This window comes from Orycteropus afer, unplaced genomic scaffold, assembly GCF_000298275.1.
Source record: "Orycteropus afer afer isolate SDZICR_OR568_19922 unplaced genomic scaffold, OryAfe1.0 scaffold00064, whole genome shotgun sequence".
NCBI lineage: Eukaryota > Metazoa > Chordata > Mammalia > Tubulidentata > Orycteropodidae > Orycteropus > Orycteropus afer.
Window position 1 is genome coordinate 7148733 of NW_006921651.1, and position 19598 is coordinate 7168330.

Genomic DNA, 19598 nt, shown 5'->3' on the forward strand with positions numbered 1-19598 from the left:
GAAAGAGGGGGAGGCCTTCAAGGAGATGGATTGATACGGTGACTGCGATGATGGGATCAAGTATAGCAGGGATTGTGGGGCTGGCACGGGATCGGGCAGTGTTTCGTTCTGCTGTGCATGGGGTCGCTATGAGTCAGAAACGACTCAACGGAACTTAACAACAACAACAACAACATACTATTTTAATATATTTGGTTTTCTTTATACTCCTATATCTTTTATTTTATGCATTTAAATTATTCTGAGAAGGGACTCACAGGCTTCACCAGCCTGCCAAAGGGGTCCATGGAAATATAGAGGTCAAGGGTACCTCCTCCAGATCCTCTGGAGCCCAGAAGAACTCTTTCAGTCCTTATCCTCCAAGCTTGTGCCCCACTGCCTGCCTCCAGCCTTCCCCTTTCCCATCCTACTGCCCCTTTTCTTTTCTCCTGTGGAACCCTCAGACTAGCAACAGTAAATCCCCCTTCACCCACTTCTCAGTGTCCCAATCTGCCCAATGGAGTGTCTGAATTAAACTGATCTCCAAGTTCTAACATTCTCTGACTCTGACTAAGTGGAAGAGAAATTGAGGCCATAGCAGGTATTGAAAAAAAACAGCTTTTCATCACTTTCAGAAGAGGGCAGGTGGAGGGATATAGATAACCCATACTCTAGGTATTTCCTACCTGTCATACCAACTGAAGGTAATATTACTCAGAAATGAAGCTGTGGTTGATGGATTCTGAAAGACACACAAAAAATTAGAAAGTAAATCAGTTGGATTTACTAGATATGTTAGGAACCAGATATGATGTTTGAAGTCAGTTGGTCAACATATACTTACATGGGAGCCATAAGGTCACTAAACAAAGAAACAAAAAACCCAGCTACTGCTGAGTCAGTTCTGACTCTGGGAGACCTCGTGGGTTGCTAAGGTCACTAGTAGAATGATAATCAGATTTGCTGGCACAGAATTAACTGCCTATGCTGCAGATTGGTGAGTCAATGGAAGAGTCAGTGTGTCTATACTCCACTCACCTCCTGATTACTTATGTTATAAAATAATTTGTACTATCTTAGACCAGGGTCCGTGAGACCTAGACCTCTCAAAGTTATATTTGTCAAGATACCATCAAATTAAGTAATATACTAGGCAAGCATGTTTAGAGTCTCACATTCGATGAGGCATTTTTTTCTGAAAATGCTGAAAGGATCAGGATCAGGATCTGGAATCCATAGGAGATGAAGAACAGGCAGGAATAAGTCAGGTTAGCATTATTGCCCTATGGAAGAAAAAAATAAATAAATAGAGAAAATGAGCCTGTATGCAAATTAAGTCTAAATTATCCATAGAGAGATTCTTGTGATTAAAGCCCATCATCAAATGCCCTAAATACAAGTCATCCTGAAGCCCAACCAACTTCATACTATTTCCTCCAACAGAGCGGTTTCCCAGCAGTACCTCTCGCTGTCACTCTCTGTACTCCTCACCTGTAGGAGTGTCCGGATGAGAGTTTGAAGTTGGAAGGTACTACAGAGTATTGAAAGAATCCAGAACACGGACAGGTACCAAGAGTTCTTCCGCACACACCATTGTCTGCTGTGTTGGATCAGCAAAACTAGGAGCTGGAAGGAAATTCACACCAAGTTCTGAAGAGTATTGTCACTAATCAAGTACAGGAAGTGAGAATGATGTCAGAGAACAGGGGAAGAAAAGAGGGGGCTGAAGGAGGGGACTGTTGTAACCAATCTGGCCGGGCAGAGAGTACTCAAATGCCAAATTGGAGCTTTCCTTCCTGACACCACCCACTTGCTCTCTCAGTGCCTCCATGCTCTCTCTGGGACCTCTTTCCTCATCCCATTTCTGTTCACCACACTTGGGTGGGGACTTATCCAAGAAAACTGAGGATCACTATCTGCGTTTTCATGAAGTTACTTTTGGGGCCAGAAAAGCCTTTTCAAGACCCAGGGAAATGGATTTCAGGGAGCTCTGGTAGCATAGTGCCTAAGGCACTTGACTGCTAATCAGAAGGCTGGCGGTTCAAACCCACCAGCCACTCTTGGAAAGGAAGATGGGGCAATCTACTTCTGTAGTGATACTGCCTTGGAAACCCAAGGAGGGATGGCTATGAGTCAGGTCCGACTCGACGGCACATAACAACAACAACAACACAACAGTAGTCAAGTGGGAGAGGCATATTCTGATGCATAAGGTACAAGGCTTCTGTAACTTTTTTTAAAAAAAATAATATCAGATTTTTTTATTGCTGTTAGTTGCCATCAAGTCAGTTCTGACTCATGTGACCCCCATGTGTGCAGAGTAGACTGTTCCATAGAGTTTTCAGGGCTATGACCTCTTAGAAGCAGATTTCCAGGCCTGTCATCTGAGGCACCTCTGGCTTTGAACTGCCGACCTTTTGCCTAGTAGTCTAGCACTTCATACTAAGCAGTTAAAAATAAAAACTTTGCCTTGGATCATCTCCCTTGGATACAATTAATTAAAAGCTGACTGTTTGCCTAGCCTCAGTGGTTTGCTGGTAAACCAGTTGTCTGAAAAAATGCTGTTGTTTATTCATTCCCATGGTGTAAATATTCCCTTCACGGCAGATTTCAAGTGCCAAGTGATGTCACTGAACCCAGAGTTGGGAAGAGATGTTTGAGCCAGCTCTAGGACACTACTACCTAGACCCTTCTTTGTTTGTTCTGTAACAGTGATAGCAAACAAAAGTGCTTGCAGGATCCAGGCAGGATCTTGTACTCAGTGAAGGGTAGCTAGCTGGGGCGTGTGTTAAGCACATGCCTGGTCTAAAGAGGCAACAGCTGCTCAGGCCCAGTTGACTATGGCCCGGTGGAAAGGCTGAATCATGGTTGCCAGACACCCTAATTTTTCAAGAATGGTTGGAAGTAGGGGTTTTGATGTGGCATTTTGCTCTTTTTAAATGCTAACAACTAATTCAATTTTTGTTTAAACACTGTTTAGGCCCCACAACCACCACCAAAAAAAAAAAAAAAAGTGCCTGCAGGAGAGATATCAGTTTCTGCCATCAGGTTTAAAGCAACAATTCTAGTCTCAGTGACCCATGATCAGAGTCACCAATTAATTTTAAAATAATATTTACAGTATTTAAAAATATTTAATATCCAGAAACTTATATCTCATCTAGCAGCTCTGGTAGCATAATGCCTAAGGCATTTGACTGCTAACTAGAAGGCTGGCAGTTCAAACCCACCAGCCACTCCTCAGAAGGAAGATTGGGCAATCTACTTCTGTAGTGATACCGCCTTGGAAACCCAAGGAGGGGTCGCTACGAGTCAGGTCCGACTCGACGACACATAACAACAACAATATATCTCATCTATGATCCTTATATGGCAAGATGGAAGGACATAAAATGAACATCTTACTCTTTAAGAGCTGATACTTAATCCTAGGGAGAAGGTTCTACAAATTAGTGTTAAAAAAAAAAAAGCTGAAATTTGTAGTCTTTAGTTTCACCCCATTATAATCAAGCTTTGCCTCATTATAATGCCCTTGAAATGGATGAGAGACATAGGGGTATATTAGAATGAACAATAGGTCACAAACTGAAAGACTGTTTTAGACTCAGCTTTGTCATCAACTATCAGCCTTAGGCAAGTCACTTAACCTTTTTCATGCTTCAGATTCTTAATCTACAATGTGAGAAGGGTGTACTAGATGGTTCTTTCTATTTCTCAAATTCTTTAGATGAGATTGGACTTAATTTCATCCCAAAAGAGTGAATTTCAGCTAGAAGACTGCAGGTAGAGAGAAGAAAAACAGGGTAAAAAGTGGTGATGGGTCTTACCCAGGTGCCCAGGTAGAGACTTGGATTGGTATATCTAATGGCAGGGGTTGTGGCTTGTCCAGAATCTTCTGTGAGTACAAAGGCCAGATCTATGGCTGCTAGAATAAGAAGAAATCCAACCAACACCTGAGAACAGGGAAAAAACACTGTTAAGAGAATATCGTTTTCTAAAAGTTTCTTGAATAGTCCCCAGTCATGGATGGTAAAAATCATATACAGTGATTCAGATAATATATTAAATAAATAGTCATGGAATGAATTGATACACATAGTTTACCCAATAATGGAATAAAGTTCAAAGTATGCCCTGATAAGTGTTTTTGAGGATTGCTGAGTATGATAGTTTTAAAATATGTCCACAGATTCTTGGACACTGCTCCCTTCCAAAAGTAGGGCTTAGTTTACCTCTCTTGAGTGTGACTGGAACTTTAGAGACTCACTTCTCATGAGTAGAATATGGTAGGCTTGACTTGTGTGTGACTTCCAAGCTTTGTTCTCTCTTTCTTGGGTTATTTACTCTCAGGAAAGCTAGCAGCCCTGTCATGAGGATGCTAAAGTAGCCCTATGGGAAGGTTTACTCCACCCCTTGCCAAGAGCCATGTGAGTGAGTCATCTTAGAAGCAGATACTCCAGGCCCAAAATGAAGCCTTCAAATGACTGTAACCCCAGTCAGCGTGTTAACTGTAACCTCATGAGAGACGATGAGGCAGAACCCAAATAAGCTGGTCCCAAATTCCTGGGCCACAGAAACTGTGTTGTTGTTGTTGTTGTTATGTGCCGTCGAGTCAAACCCGACTCATAGCGACCCCTCCTTGGGTTTCCGAGGCAGTATCACTACGGAAGTAGGATTGCCCAACCTTCCTTCCAAGGAGTGGCTGGTGGGTTTGAACCACCAGCCGTCTGGTTAGCAGGCAAGTGTCTTAGCCACTATGCTACCAGAGCTCCCACAGAAACTGTGAGGGGATTTTAAAACAGAAATACTTATTTTGGTAAGGTGCTAAATTTTGAGGTGACTTGTTATACAACAGTAGAAAACTAATACGCTAGGTTTAAAAGGAGAACCCTCCCCCCGCAACCTACCTAACTATTGTTGTTGTATGCTATAGAGTTGATTCTGACTCATAGTGACCCTACAGGACAGAGTAGAACTGCCCCATAGGGTTTCCAAGGCTATAATCTTTATAGAAGCAGACTGCCACATCTTCCTCCCATGGAGCTGCTCAAAATGTCGGTATTTTGAGTTAGAACTCTTGCCATTCTTTTAGCAGCCAAACACTTTAACCACTGCACTACCAAGGCTGTTCCTTTCTTCCTTTCTGCAACTAGGATGGCACTATTTTCTTCCCTTGGTCATTGATCCCAGCTTTGGGTTCATATACCCTTTGTAGTTAATGTTATAGAACGTCCATGATACTTTAATTCTAAGTCAATCAATAATATTTGTTCTGTGAGCTCATGAGACATGATACACATTGTACTATTCTAAAGGACCAACTCCCTCCTATCAGGAGGAAAAATAACTATCTCCGACTTGACGGCACATAACAACAACAACAACAACTGAGGAGATCCACAGCATCTTAGCCCCCAGATTAAGATATCTTCCCCTACTCTCATCCCTTCTTATTCCCATCCCTTTGCCCATACTCCTTCCTATATTTCATTCATCCAGAATGGCCCAGGCAGAGATATTGGGGCCCTTTGTAATGAAAACCTGCCAAGGAGGGAAATGAGTGTGCCTTTAACAAATAGGATCAGTGCTATTATTTAACAAGGAGTAGAGTCAAAGAGCTCTGGTGGCCTAGTGCCTAAGGCATTTGACTGCTAACCAGAAGGTTGGCAGTTCAAACCCACCAGCCACTCTGCAGAAGGAAGACTGGGCAATCTACTTCTATAAAGAGTTACTGCCTCGGAAACACCAGGAGGGTTGCTGTGAGTTGGAATTGACTCGATGTCAGTGAGTTTGGTTTGAGATTCAAAGAGTGAGACCTGGTGACACAGTGGTAACACTTAGCTGTTAACCAAAAGGTTGGTGGTTTGAACCCAGCAGCCACTCCATGAGAGAAAGGTGTGGCAATTTGCTTGGGTAAATATTTACAGCCTTGGAACCCTATGAGCCTGCTCTATTCTGTCCTACAGAGCTGCTATGAGTCTGAATCAACTCCATGACAATGGGTCTGTATATGTATGGATAGAGTCAAAGACATATTAGCAAATGGAATGCATTTTTCTCAAGTATACAATACACTATATTGTGCTTTCTTCACACAACACTGAAGTCTTGGAAAAAATAACAGCTTTTGAGGTTGTAAGATAAGTTTGCATTTAGGTAAACTGAGATAAAATAAACCAAGCTGGAGCTAAAGCACTCTACCTTGAAGATGACTAGCTAGAGAGACTACTAACCAGTGGACCATTCCCTAGGCTGAGGAAAAAAGGGGGTACATATGTTGAACTTACGCAAATACATTAGAAATACACCAAGCAACTTATACCAAAAAAAAAAAAAAAGAGAGAGAGAGAAAGAAAGAGAGAGAGAGAGACAAGACTCCTTAATAAATTCATAGCGACATTTCCTTGGGTTTTGGAGGCGGTATCACTATGGAAGTAGATTGCCCAACCTTCCTTCCGAGGAGTGGCTGGTGGGTTTGAACCGCCAGCCTTCTGGTTAGCAGTCAAATGCCTTAGGCACTGCACTACCAGAGCTCCTTATAAATAACTCCTACAAAGCAATAAAAACAAGCCCCTCAAAACTAATAACTCAAAGGAAAATAATTGGCACAGGCTATAAATAATTTAAAGAAAAATACACAAGCTTCTTAAATGTATGAAAAGATGCTTAACCCCATTAATGTCAATGGAATGTCCATGGAATCAGTAGAGTAATTTGAAAATACAACAGCATACTAAGTATAGCTGTTATGTCTTTTCTAAGAAGACATAACAATCTTTAATGTATACATGCCTAAAAGAGTATTATCATACATGATAGAAAAACTGATGAACTGCAAGAAGAAATAGACAAATCTACTATTACTTTCAACACCCCTCTATCAGTAATTGACATGCCCAGCAAGCAGAAAATCAGTAAGGATATAGTTGAACTGAACAGCACCATCAATCAACTGGGTCTAATTGACATTTATAGAATACGTCATCCAATACACATTCTTCTCAAGGTCATGTGGACCATTTACCACATTCTGGGCCATGAAACATACCTAACAAATGTAAAAGTATAGAAATCAGGACTTATATAGTGGCAGGGGGACCTAACCCAACCAACTATGTTAATTAATTTAATGCTTTATCTGTAAATGCAAACAGAGCAATAATAATTATCAGAAAGTTGAGGGAAAAAAAATACAGTAACACCTGTGAAAGCTGGAAACTGTGTAAGGCAGAAACCTGTCACAGAAGGAAAAGTCAAATATTTTCCACTAAAACAAGTGGTAGAAAAGTGGTAAGGATGGATACTGTCAAAGGTGGAAAGCTTATAAGACCTAGAAAAACAAGGCAGTCCCACCGAGTTCTAGCTCTCACAGGTTTCACTGTATCACCAAAGAAGACAACTAAGATAATGAAACAGGAGAACAAATCCTGGGCTGAAACAAATAGAAAGTGTTAAGTGAACAGAAGAGAATCTTCTTTTTAAAATTACCTTAAAATTAATGTCCCAGGAGAGATTTGAGAAGATAGTGCATCCATTAACAGGTTAATAAAAAAGTGGATTCAGAAATAAAGAAGAGTCCTTTAGGATAATTGGAAGAAAACCTCGGGGGAAATTTCTGGGGAAATCTCCCAGAAAAATAAATAAAAGAGAAGTTGAAAAGGAGGATCAATTCAGAGAGTCCAATCCATTTAAAAGAAGTTTGGAGAGTCAGAATTTCAAAAACAGAAGAAAGGAAATAAAAGGAGTCATTCATGAAAATTTCTCAGAAATAAGAAGGACATGAGTCTTTAGGTTGAACGTGCAGGATCCATTGAATGAAAAAAGACTCATATAGACAATCATGTAATTTCAGAACACCAAGAATAAAGAACCAAAACCAAACAAAGTTCACTGCCTTGAGTCGGATCTGACTCATAGCGACCCCTCCTTGGGTTTCTGAGGCTATATTACTATGGAAGTAGATTGCCCAACCTTCCTTCCGAGGAGTGGCTGGTGGGTTTGAACTGTCAGCCTTCTGGTTAGCAGTCAAATGCCTTAGGCACTACACCACCAGAACTCCCAAGAATAAAGAGAATACAATACGATAAAATACTGTTTTATAAAAGGAATAAAGAGGATAAAAGCTTTTAGAGGATAACCAGGAATGAGAAGAATTCTAATTGGTAGCACAGGATGCTGAGGAATAATGTGGCAATATCTTCAGAATTGTTCAAGGAAAAAATATTCTGAAACTAGCATTGCATATCCAAATGAGTATTTTCAGAAAGCAAGGACTTTACCTACTATTACTCTTTCCAAAAATTTTATTAGAGGATATTCTCTTGCAGAAAAGATCAATGCTGCATCAAGATATACAGTCTAAAATTGATGATAGATTATTTTTAGGTATAAAGGTAACCAACAGAAGAACTAAAAATAATCACATAAAATAAAAAGACCGAGAAAAAAGGGGAGGGGAAAAAAAGGAAATTAGGAGGAACAATTAACGAGCTGAACGCCTTGTCTTTCATAGAGGGCAGAAAAAGATCTTTTTTGAAATAAATAAATAAATAAATAAATAAATATAGGCAAATATAGGTTTATACAAATTATTTGCAGATACAGAGTTAGCTATCAAAATAATTTCAAGTGAAGCCCTCTAGAAAATAGGACTGGGAGGGAGGGCTTGAGGAAGAGATCTTTGCTTTTCATTTTGTTTTTTTTTTTTTTTTTTTTTTAGAGAAAGTGGGGAGCTCTGGTAGCATAGTGCCTAAAACACCTGACAGCTAACCAGATGGCTGGCGGTTCAAACCCACCAGCCACTCCTCAGAAGGAAGATGGGGCAATCTACTTCCGTAGTGATACTGCCTTGGAAACCCAAAGAGGAGTGGCTATGAGTCGGGTCCGACTCGATGGCACACAACAACAACAAAAGTGGAAGAAAATTTATCAAAATGTTAACAGAAGAATATCAGGGTGATACAATTACTAATGGATTTAATGATTTTCCTATTTCCCTAGAGTGTCCAAAGTTTCTACAATAATAATGCATTACTTTTATAATCAGAAACACACACCATTTTATTAATTGAGATCAGGAAGTATTGTGACTTCTTAATGATTACCAGGTCCTTAATACTCTTTGCCCTTGATCTCTGATTTATTGGGGGAGCTTCAAGTAGATAAGGGGTTTACTAAGCTCAACTTCCTATGGAAATACAATTTCATTGACGTTAAAGAGGAAAAGATAGTGGTTTGACCATATTTCATTCCTTTCCTACACTTTTCCCATTTTGACAAAGCACTTCCATTGAAATCTTCCACCATTATAGAGGGTATCTAGTTCTACCATGTCCCTGGTAGATAAATGTCTAACTTCAGCTTGACTATTTCAGGGACTATGTTCCTGTGGTGGTTAAGGTGAAGTGTCACCTTGGCTAGCCCGTAATTTTCAGTGGTGTGGCTGATGTTATGGAATCATCCTCCATTCTGTGATCTGATGTGAGCAGCCAATCAGCTGAAAGAGTTTCCTTGGGATTACCTACATCCAATATATGTGGATGTTCTGGCAAAGTTTGCCCTGTCTCCATCTTGCATCCAACTTGTTGTCCTGTGACCTATGGTTCTTGGGATGTGAGACAGCAACCTGCCATCTTACCTACCGATGTTGATTTGTCAGCCCATTCAACTGTGTGAGTCAGAAGCCTCCAGCCTAATGCCTGGCCCATGGACTTGGGACTTGCCAGCCTCCACAGCTGGTGGCCATTTTCTTACAATAAATCTCTCTTTCCTCTCTCTCTCTCTCTGTTGTTGTTGTTGTTATGTGCCGTCAAGTCGGACCCGACTCATAGCGACCCCTCCTTGGGTTTTCAAGGCAGTATCACTACGGAAGTAGATTGCCCCATCTTCCTTCTGAGGAGTAGCTGGTGGGTTTGAACCGCCAGCCTTCTGGTTATCAGTCAAGTGCCTTAGGCACTACACTACCAGAGCTCTCTCTCTGTGTGTGTGTGTGTGTATGCCATCTATCTCTCTCTATATATGCTCTCTCTCTCTCTCTCTCTCTCTCTATATATATATATATATATGCACTCTATAGAAAGAGAGAGAGCTGTTGTTTTTGCTCTTCTAGAAACTGTAGCCTAAGGTAATCCCCCAAAGCCCACTCTATTGCTGGACAAGTATTATTTTTAGAAAGTTCTATTGGGTGTTTAGCCAAAATATACTCCTTGGAACAATCTCTACTCACTTATCTTGGTCCTGCTCTCTGAAACATTTCAGAACAAGTTGAGCCAATCTTCATATTATACTTCCACAAATACTTAAAGATGATTCCTACTTCTCACTGCCTTAACAGCAGGTCCATTTTTGCTATTGCTGCACACATCTTGCTCTTCCACAGCCTCCAAACCAAATTCATTGAGCTCATTCAGTCATTCATACCTTTTTTTTTTCTAAGTCAATTAATTCAATCACCTACTGTCCATTGAGTCCTCACAAAGGATGTCCCTTTTCAAAAACAAACAACCCTGTGAAGTCACTCACCATGAAATGTCTGGTAATTTGAACCGCTGACCTTTTTGGCTAAGCAAATTAACTAAATCCAGATGAGGTAAACCCTGAACTAATGACCAAACAGCAACAACAGTGATTTAGGAGAGTCAAAGAATGGGGAGGGGTGGTGGTGCTGAAATGGCCCAAAGGTGGGTGAAAAAGGAAGCTGAGAAATAAAACTGTGTGGAGGAGTGAGCTGAGAGAGAAGATTCTCCTAGGAGAAGTGAGGTTTTGCTTTGTGAGGAATATACCTCCAAATGTTTCAGAGAATGAAATCAAGTATCAAAAATTTTTAGGAGAAGCAAATCAGTACTAATCAAGATAGGGGATAAAAATATAAATTACAAATGGAATTACTGAAGCTGTGAGTATGGATTAGTGGATTATTAGCTAATGAATCAAAAACAAACCCACTGCCATCAAGTCAATTCTGACTCATAACAACCCTATAAAATAGATTAGAACTGCTGTTTGCTGTAAATCTTTATGGAAACATGCTGACACATCCTTCTTCCATGGAATGGCTGGCAGTTTGAACCGCTGACCTTTTTTGGTTAGCAGCCAAGCACTTTAACCAATGCACCAATAGGGCTTCTCTTATTATTCCTCCTGTAGGGAGGAAAAAAAAAAAACCTAATACCTTGCTTTTCTTTTACCCTACAGATATTTGTGTCTGTGAAAATTAATCAAACTATTGTGTATCCATTCAATGGAATATTAAAAAACTGAACCCACAGCTGTGGGGTTGATTCCAACTCCTAGTGACCATTTAGCACAGAGTAGAACTGCCCCACAGGTTTCCAAGGCTGGAAATCTTTATGGAAGCAGACTGCCACATCTTTCTTCCATGGAGTGGCTGATGGGTTTGAACCATCAACCTTTTGGTTAGCAAATGAGCTCTTTAACCACTGTGTCACAAGGTGCAAAAAGGGTACTGGGGACAGATCTTCTGACCTCCTCCAGCCTCACAAGAGGGAAACAGAATCACCACGAGCAACCCAAGGTTGATTCCTATGAGGCCACATCTGCTGCCATCCTCCAACCTTTTTAACAATTCTGACACCAGCTGTCCCTCCCACGGCACTCATGACTTCACTGTTGGGTTCAATAATTCATTGCAATGACCATACAGAACTCACAGATAATACTCACAATTATGGGCTTTATGAGGGAAGTAACAAGCTACAATTCAGGTTCAGGAATGTTTTGATAACAATTCTTTGATCAGGACAGTCTCCCCTCTGCTATGCCCTCAGGCATGCATCTCTGGCCCTTGGCCTCTTAGCCTGACCTCTGCCCTGCTTGGGCAAGTGTTACAAAGCTCTTTTAACTCCACCAATAGGTGCATTTAGGTACACCCCACTCTGCCAGCAAGGCTTCTGCCCAAAGGCACTCAGCTTTCTTGCTCCGTGGGCTGCAAGCCCACTGCTGTCTTGTGCTTCTTGGTTCCTCAGCTGGTCATCACAGAGATCTCAGTTCCAAGGACATGCCCCATACTACCTCCAGCTCTTCTCTCTTGATAGCAGTGAGATCTCCCCTTTCTGCTTCTATGGGGCTCATTTTAAGCCTAGCAGAATGACAAAACTAACTAATCCCCACATAAGAGTTCCACACACCTTATTTGCATGGTCCCATCTAGTCATCTGGTGGGAGTCACAAAGACCATGGCTAGGAGAGCCATCCTAAGTAACTCACTGCACCACACAAGGGTTCCCTAGTGGAATATTATTCAGCCATGAAAAGGAATGAAGTATTGACACATCCTACAATGTGGATGACCCTCAACAACATGCTAAGTGAAAAAAGCCAACTGTTGTATGATTCCATCCATATGAAATGTCCAGAATAGGGAAATTTTTAGTGTCTACTATATCTAAGGAGCTCTGGTAGCATAGTGCCTAAGGCACTTGACTGCTAACCAGCCACCAGCCACTCCTCGGAAGGAAGGTTGGGCAATCTACTTCCGTAGTGATACCGCCTTGGAAACCCAAGGAGGGGTCGCTGAGTCAGGGCTGACTGGAAGGCACATAACAACATAAAAACAACAATATGTAAGTAGGGTTTCAACTAGAAGGCAACTAAATAGATTAGTAGTTGCTTAGGGCTGGGGGAGGATGGGAGGATAGGCAGTTGATAGCTAATAGGTATAGTGTTCCTTTTTTGCAAGCAGCCATCTAGATGTAACAATGGGTCTCTGCACATCCCGAGCAAAGAAAATGAAGAAAACCAAAGATGCATGAAAACAATTAGCCCTGGGGACTACTGGACCTTGCAAACCTTAGCCTATATGATCATGAGACCAGAAGAACTAGATGGTGCCCACCTACTACTGTCAACCACTCAGAAAGGGATCAGTGCAGGAGATCCTGGATAAAGTGGGGGAACAATGTGGAACAAAAGTCAAAATCATAAAAAAAAAAAAAAGACCAGGTTTACTGGTCTGATATAACCTGGTGAAACCCCTGACTGAGACTATGGCCCCTAGTAACCTTCAGGTCTGGAATTGAACTCACTCTGGTGGCTTCCAGCCAAACAATAGACAGGCATATAGGGTGAACATTTACAGCAGGTAGATACACTCTTTAGAACGATCAATCATGGGAGCACAGAAGGGCAGTATTTGCACAGGGAGATAGCTCAGGGGGCAGGAATGCACAGGAAAGAAGGACAGAGGGAGGAAGTGGGAAGAGAACTGTTACGTTATGGGATTGCAGTCAATGTCATGAAACAAAATGTGTATGAACTGTTGTATGGAAAATGAATTAGCTCTATAAATGTTCATCTAAATCCCCATAAAAAAAAAAAAAACTTCTTTAAAAAAGATCCTATTTTTGCCTAAAATAAATAAATACAGCTGTTTTTAAAGGTCAATTAATAACTGTTAATAGAATGGGATAGTGGTTTGATCATTCCCCAGACTCTTCTCAGAGGCTCCAGAAAATATCAAAAACCATTCACTTCGACTGACTCTAACCTCAAGCTCTGACTCATTCTCAAGGACATTGGGGCCTGTTTTCCAGTGTTCAAAGAGAGTCTAACATACTTTTAACATAACGTGTATTCCAAGGGTGCATCAACATTCACAAATACGTACCAAGTGTTTGATACATGTCAGGCCCTGTGCAGGGCACTCAGGTAAACAAGACAGGCAATGACCTTGTCCTGGGCTCTCAGTGACTGTTCTTTTCCCACCTAGAGTCCAATAAAACCACCATCAGCCTCCACCTGGGACAGTCACGACAAATAGCACTTCCTTCAGCCAAGCCCTTTCCTCCCTTTTAGGTTCCGGGTAACTTGAGGTCATAGATATTATTGGTCATAGAACATATTAATTCAATCTGCCTGTTTAAAACATGCCTAAATAGCAGAATCCGTAGGAAAAATCTGGTGGAAGGAAGCAGACAGTGGATTTGTGGAATGGCTTTACAACCTTGAGGGTCTTTCAATTCACAGCCGATTCTTCCCTGCCTTTATTAGTGCAGCTGACTGAGGGACTCCTCCCCTTGTTCCTCCTGGTTCCTCTCCTGTCCTTTCCATTTTTCCTCCCACCTGGCACATCACTGTGTGCACTTACCCTTCCCTCCTCCACCGTGAGTGATCTTCCAAAAGACTTCAGCAAAAATGAAAATCAGGTCTAAGTTTCAGGAAATGAGTGATGGTTGGAATGCTGAATGGTTCAGAGGTCACAAATGGTGTAAGGGTCACATTATATAATTCATTTTCACCTCATGTCAGTGCCAACTGAATTACAGTCCCCTGGTTTATTAATTACCTGGAAGGGCAGGTAATTCAGTGCTCTGTTTTCAAATACTGAAAACACAATAACAAGTACTGAGAAGGCAATTTGACTGATCAATTATTTATCATTGGTGTTTCTCACTGCTGTTGAGTCACGTCTGACCCATAGCGACCCCTCCTTGGCTTTCTGAGGGCATATCACCACGGAAGTAGATTGCCCAACCTTCCTTCTGAGGAGTGGCTGGTGGGTTTGAACCGCCAATCTTCTGGTTAGCAAACAAATGCCTTAGGCACTAGGCCACTAGAAAAGCAAAAAGCCAAACTCACTGCCATTGAGTTGCATTCAACTCATAGCACCCCTCCTTGGGTTTCCAAGGTAGTATCACTACGGAAGTATATTGCCCAACCTTTCTTCCGAGCAGTGGCTGGTGGGTTTGAACAGCCAGCTTTCTGGTTAGCAGTCAAATACCTTAGGCACTGAGCCATAAGATTTAAGAGTCACTATTCTTATGCAAAAATAAAAGTTACTTTAAGAAATATGGCAAGAGACCAATGAGGGTGGGTAGTGACAAGGACATCTTGAGCCTTGCTTTACCTGAGACAGCAGTAACTGGGAAAGACAGTTAAAGACATGGAAGAGGTCACTTTAACAACTGAGAAAATGTCTCTACTGTGCACCAAGAATTAGAATTAGGAAATGGTGAGGATACATACCTGCTTTGCAAGGTAGAATTTGGATATAGAAGATTTGTTGGTCCTGGACTTATATGCGTGAAAGAACTGCCAAGGAGCCAGCAGCCAGAGGAAGCCCAGGGGAATCCACACCAGAACAGTTTGCTCAAAACAAAGTGGCAGGTCTGCTTCCGGGCTATCCAGGAACGAAGAATTCTGGGGGACCAAAGATAGAAGAATATTGGATATGTGCATTTATTTAAAAGACAGAGGACTATCCCTCGGCTCCCTCAGCATACTCCAATTGCTTCCAGATCATTTGAACTCAAATGCAGAGCTCTATCTAGCTGTACCGTTCCGCTATTGGTATTACTCAGTGGCTTTTCTCATCAACCCATCCTCTAAACACCTATCTTCCTGTGATTCCAAGACTATACTCGAATTTTTCTGTTCATTATTCTGAGTAAACTTCACCACTACGTTTACAGAATGGGAGGGAGAAGATGGATCATTCCTCAGCACAACAGAGAGAATAATTCCCCAGCACTGGTTAAACTCACTGGCCCACGTTCAAACATGTGGGTTCCAGGCCGACTGAACGCTTAGCTACCATGGCATGTAGTCTCCGACAGCCAGGGATGGAGGACCCAGTAACCAAGGCATGCACAGGCTTACTTGTGCTTCCTGTAGTCAACAATCCTGCCCCTCCTTGCTGTCTCATTTTTGCTTCTGCTTAAATGTTGACTGCTTAGTCTCATATAGTTGATTAAGGGCGCATATTACAGATGATGTTTTTTATTTTATAAGCCTATTTCTAAAATAAAGGTGACCTCCAAGAGTGGCTTCAGTTCTACATTCAAAGTGTATCTTAAGGTGATAGTCTCCAGTGTTCTTCTAATCTCTAATCAGTTCAGTTAGTCTTGCCTTTTTTTAGGAATTTAAACTTTATTTCTCCTTTTCATCCTATCCTATTCGGGACTATCTATGGTGTCGCTGGTCAGAATGGTTGGTAATGGTAACCAGGCACCTTCTAGTTCTTCTGGTCTCAGGCTGGAAGAAGTTGTGGTTCATGAGGGCTGTTAGTCCTATGGACTACCTTCTTCTTTGAGCTTTGATTTCCTTCATTCTCTTTCGCTCCAGACAAGTCAAGGCTAACAGTTGTATCTTAGATGTGCATTTGCAAGCTTTTAAGACCTCCGGTGCTACTCACCAAAAGAGGATATAGAACATTATCTTTATGAACTATGCTTTGCCACTTGACTGAGTTGTTCTACAAGACTACCATCACAAGCTTTTTAACCAATCCCATGAGGTATTTGGATAAGACGGGGCAATCTACTTCCGTAGTGATACTGCCTCGGAAACCCAAGGAGGGGTCACTATGAGTCGGGTCCGACTCGATGGCACATAACAACAACAACAGGAAGTCTCTGTAACTGTGCCCCTTCCTGTACATATTTTTTCATTGTTTTGTATAACTGTTTGCACGACTCTTTAAAGGAAAGGTTGAGGTGCCATGACCAAGTTGTTCTGTCAGGTAATTCCCAGAGAGATTTCTCAATTAGGCCACTTATGTCCTACCTTCCTCTGGTCCTGCCTATCAGGCCCTCTCTAAGATGGGGAGTGCTGCATAGGTGTCTTGCTATCTCATTCCTGCTCCTCTCAGTTTTCCTCTCAGAACTTAAACATCTTTGGGGGACTTTTTGGCTCTCCTTTTACAGCCAAAATTGTCATAGTCTTTGAGGGCATCAAAGGAGACTCTTCAAATAAACTTTTAAATCTTTCACTGCTGCTAGTCTGAAACTCATAGAATTAGTCTTGACCTGCCTCAGCTGTGATTAGCAATTCAAAGCTCCTCTACTTTTTGAATGATAACCACCACCACCACCACAATAGTACCGCTTACTGAGTACTTATCACGTGTTGTACTATCTAAGCACCTTGTTGTTATTGTTATATGTCCTTGAATGGGATCCAACTCATAACGACCCCTCCTTCGGTTTCCAGGGCAGTGGGGCAGTATCACTACTGAAGTAGATTACCCAACCTTCCCTCTGAGGAGTGGTGTGTGGGTTTGAACCACCAGCCTTCTGGTTAGCAGTCAAGTACCTTAGGCACTAGGCTACCAGAGCTCCCATTCTAAGCAACTTACATGTATGAAACTCTAAATTTTTCATTACAATCCGAAAAGGAAGGTATTATTATTATCCCCATTTTACAGATGAGGAAATTGAGGTGTAGAGCAGTTAGATATTCTGATTAAAGTCACACAGCTATGTTGTTGTTGCTGTTATGTGTCTTCGAGTTGGACCGACTCATAGCGACCCTTCCTTGGGTTTCTGAGATGGTATCACTATGGAAGTAGATTGCCCAACCTTCCTTCCAAGGAGTGGCTGGTGGGTTTGAACCACCAGCCTTCTGGTTAGCAGTAAAGTGCCTTACGTGCTATGCCACCAGAGCTCCCTACACAACTATAGGTATCACTTTTTTTCTAAAGTGTTCTAGACTATAATAATAACATTTCTTGGGGATTGTGTAAGGGCTTTACATTTATTTTCTCACAAAATCCTCACAATAAACACCTAACATATTCTCAGAAAGATTCTATATTCCTATCATAGTTCAGGCACAAGATTTACTCAGAAATGCAGAGTCATGTTAAACATATGGTAAGGTCACTGCTTTGCCCACACAAGTACCTCACTTAAAAAACATCTTTCAGCCTGGGTGGTTCCAGTAAGATGGCAGAATAGGCAGAAAGACTGCACAGATCCTCTTCAACAGAGAAAAGGGGAACAATTAACACAGATACAGAAGATAATCCTGAGCCTGGGTAGTTCTGGTAAGATGGCGGAATAAGCAGAAAGACTGCACAGACCTTCTTCAACAAAGAAACCAATTAACACAGAGGCAGAAGATAATCCTGGACCCCTGAGCCTTGAAGGGAAGGGTATAGAAGTGGACTAAACTCCAACTAGCAGAAGAATTTACCTGGAAACACCAAAAAAGGAGACATACAGAGCTGTGGTCTGGCAGCGATCCTGACAGCACAGACAGCTTGGATATTGCCAAGTGGTGATATAGGACCTAAGAATTAACCTAAAAATCAGCCCTGTTAGCTAGGGACTGCATGGAGGACTGCTCTGGTGGCTGGTGAATGAAAGGGGAAGCAGTGAAGAGGAAGGTGGGCTAAGCTGTGGACTTTTGCCTGTCTGGAGGGTGCAGCCATTTTGAATGTTTACAAGCCACTTGACCATTTTGGATATTTAAAGCTACAACTTTAAATTCCAGGGACTTAAGAACAGGCTCCACTTGCCAGGAACCGCAAAGACATTTGAGACGCGGACGACTGGAAAGGTGTGACATTCTCCTTGTTACTCTTATACCCCACCCCCTCTTGGTGCACTGAGGTGCAGCCATCCCTCACTCCCACCCACCATCTGGGCTGGCAGGAAATCCATCCCAGTCTGCATCCTGGATGGAGCCTGGGTGCCCCGCCCTGCCCTGCCCTGATTTCTTTTTCCTTTTTTCTATTTTTCAGTTTGTTTGCTTTTGTCTGTATTAAAACTACTACTATTATTATTACTTTTGTCCTTTTTACTATTATTTTTTATTCTTCCCCTCCCAAGTTCTAGTTTTCAGCTTTTTTTCTTTTCCTTGTTCCTGGTTGCAATTTTTTTTTTCTTTCTCGTGGGTAACCCCATTCCTTGCTTTTCTTTTTGCACTCTTCCCACTTTTTTCTTCATTATTCTCCTTCTCTACCTTTTTCTCTTATTGCCTTCTCCCCAGATATAGCATTTTTTCCCCTTTTTTTCTTTTTTTGGTTGCCGTTCCTGTGTGATTACAGTTTGTGTTGGTTATTCAATTGTTATTTTTGTCTAACTGAGTGGAAGACAGCAACAGTCCACATATGACACACCTCCTGCAGCTTCACTTACTGAGTGAGAGCCACCACTTCTTTCTCCACCAATAGGCCAATGATAAACAACCATCAAAGAAGAGTCTGACTCACACTTGGCCACTCCTCACAAACAGTTAACAGAGATCTAACTATAACAATGCTATGATGTTTTGGAGACAACAGACCATGACAGTCCACACAAAGAAGCAAGATAAAGTGGTAGAAATAAGGGAGCAGGATATAGTCCCAGAACACATCCCTGAGGAAGAAGTAGCACTGGAATTCTCTGATAAGGAATTTGAAAGAACGATATTTAGGTATCTTCAAAGGATTGAGAGACAGACCAAGGAAAACACAGACAAACCCTAGAAGAATTTCGGAAGAAAATAAAAGAACAAAATGACAAATTAGATGAATAATTAGAAATGATTCTAAATCTACAGATAGAAGTCCAGAAGATTAATACTAAATTGTCAGAATTAGATAACACATTGGAAGGGCAAAGAAGTAGAATTGATGCAATGGAAGAAAAAATTAATGAGATTGAAGACAAATACCTGAATACTTCCTTGGAAAGGGATCAATCAGAAAAAAGTTCAAAACAAAATGAAGAAAGCCAAAGGTTCATGTGGGATACCATCAAAAGGAGTAACCTATGTGTCATTGGAATTCCAGAACAGGAAGAGAAAAATGAAACCACTGAGAAAATTGTCCAAGATTTGTTGGAGGAGAACTTCCCTGATATGATGAAAAATGAGAATATATCCATTCAGGAAGT

At 41.5% G+C, this 19598-nt stretch overlaps 1 protein-coding gene across 1 annotated transcript in view; it reads right to left on the reverse strand.

The window, feature by feature from the left end:
• The window catches only part of ABCC2 (ATP binding cassette subfamily C member 2), a 91931-nt gene that overhangs the window by 66873 nt on the left and 5460 nt on the right, over positions 1 to 19598 (reverse strand). Inside the window, exons 2-6 of the mRNA XM_007939966.2 lie at positions 14962 to 15135; positions 3807 to 3932; positions 1471 to 1605; positions 1155 to 1262; positions 666 to 721 (exon numbers count right to left, since the gene is read on the reverse strand). Of these exons, the coding sequence (XP_007938157.2) occupies positions 666 to 721; positions 1155 to 1262; positions 1471 to 1605; positions 3807 to 3932; positions 14962 to 15135 (599 nt within the window). The remainder of the gene's footprint in view (positions 1 to 665; positions 722 to 1154; positions 1263 to 1470; positions 1606 to 3806; positions 3933 to 14961; positions 15136 to 19598) is intronic.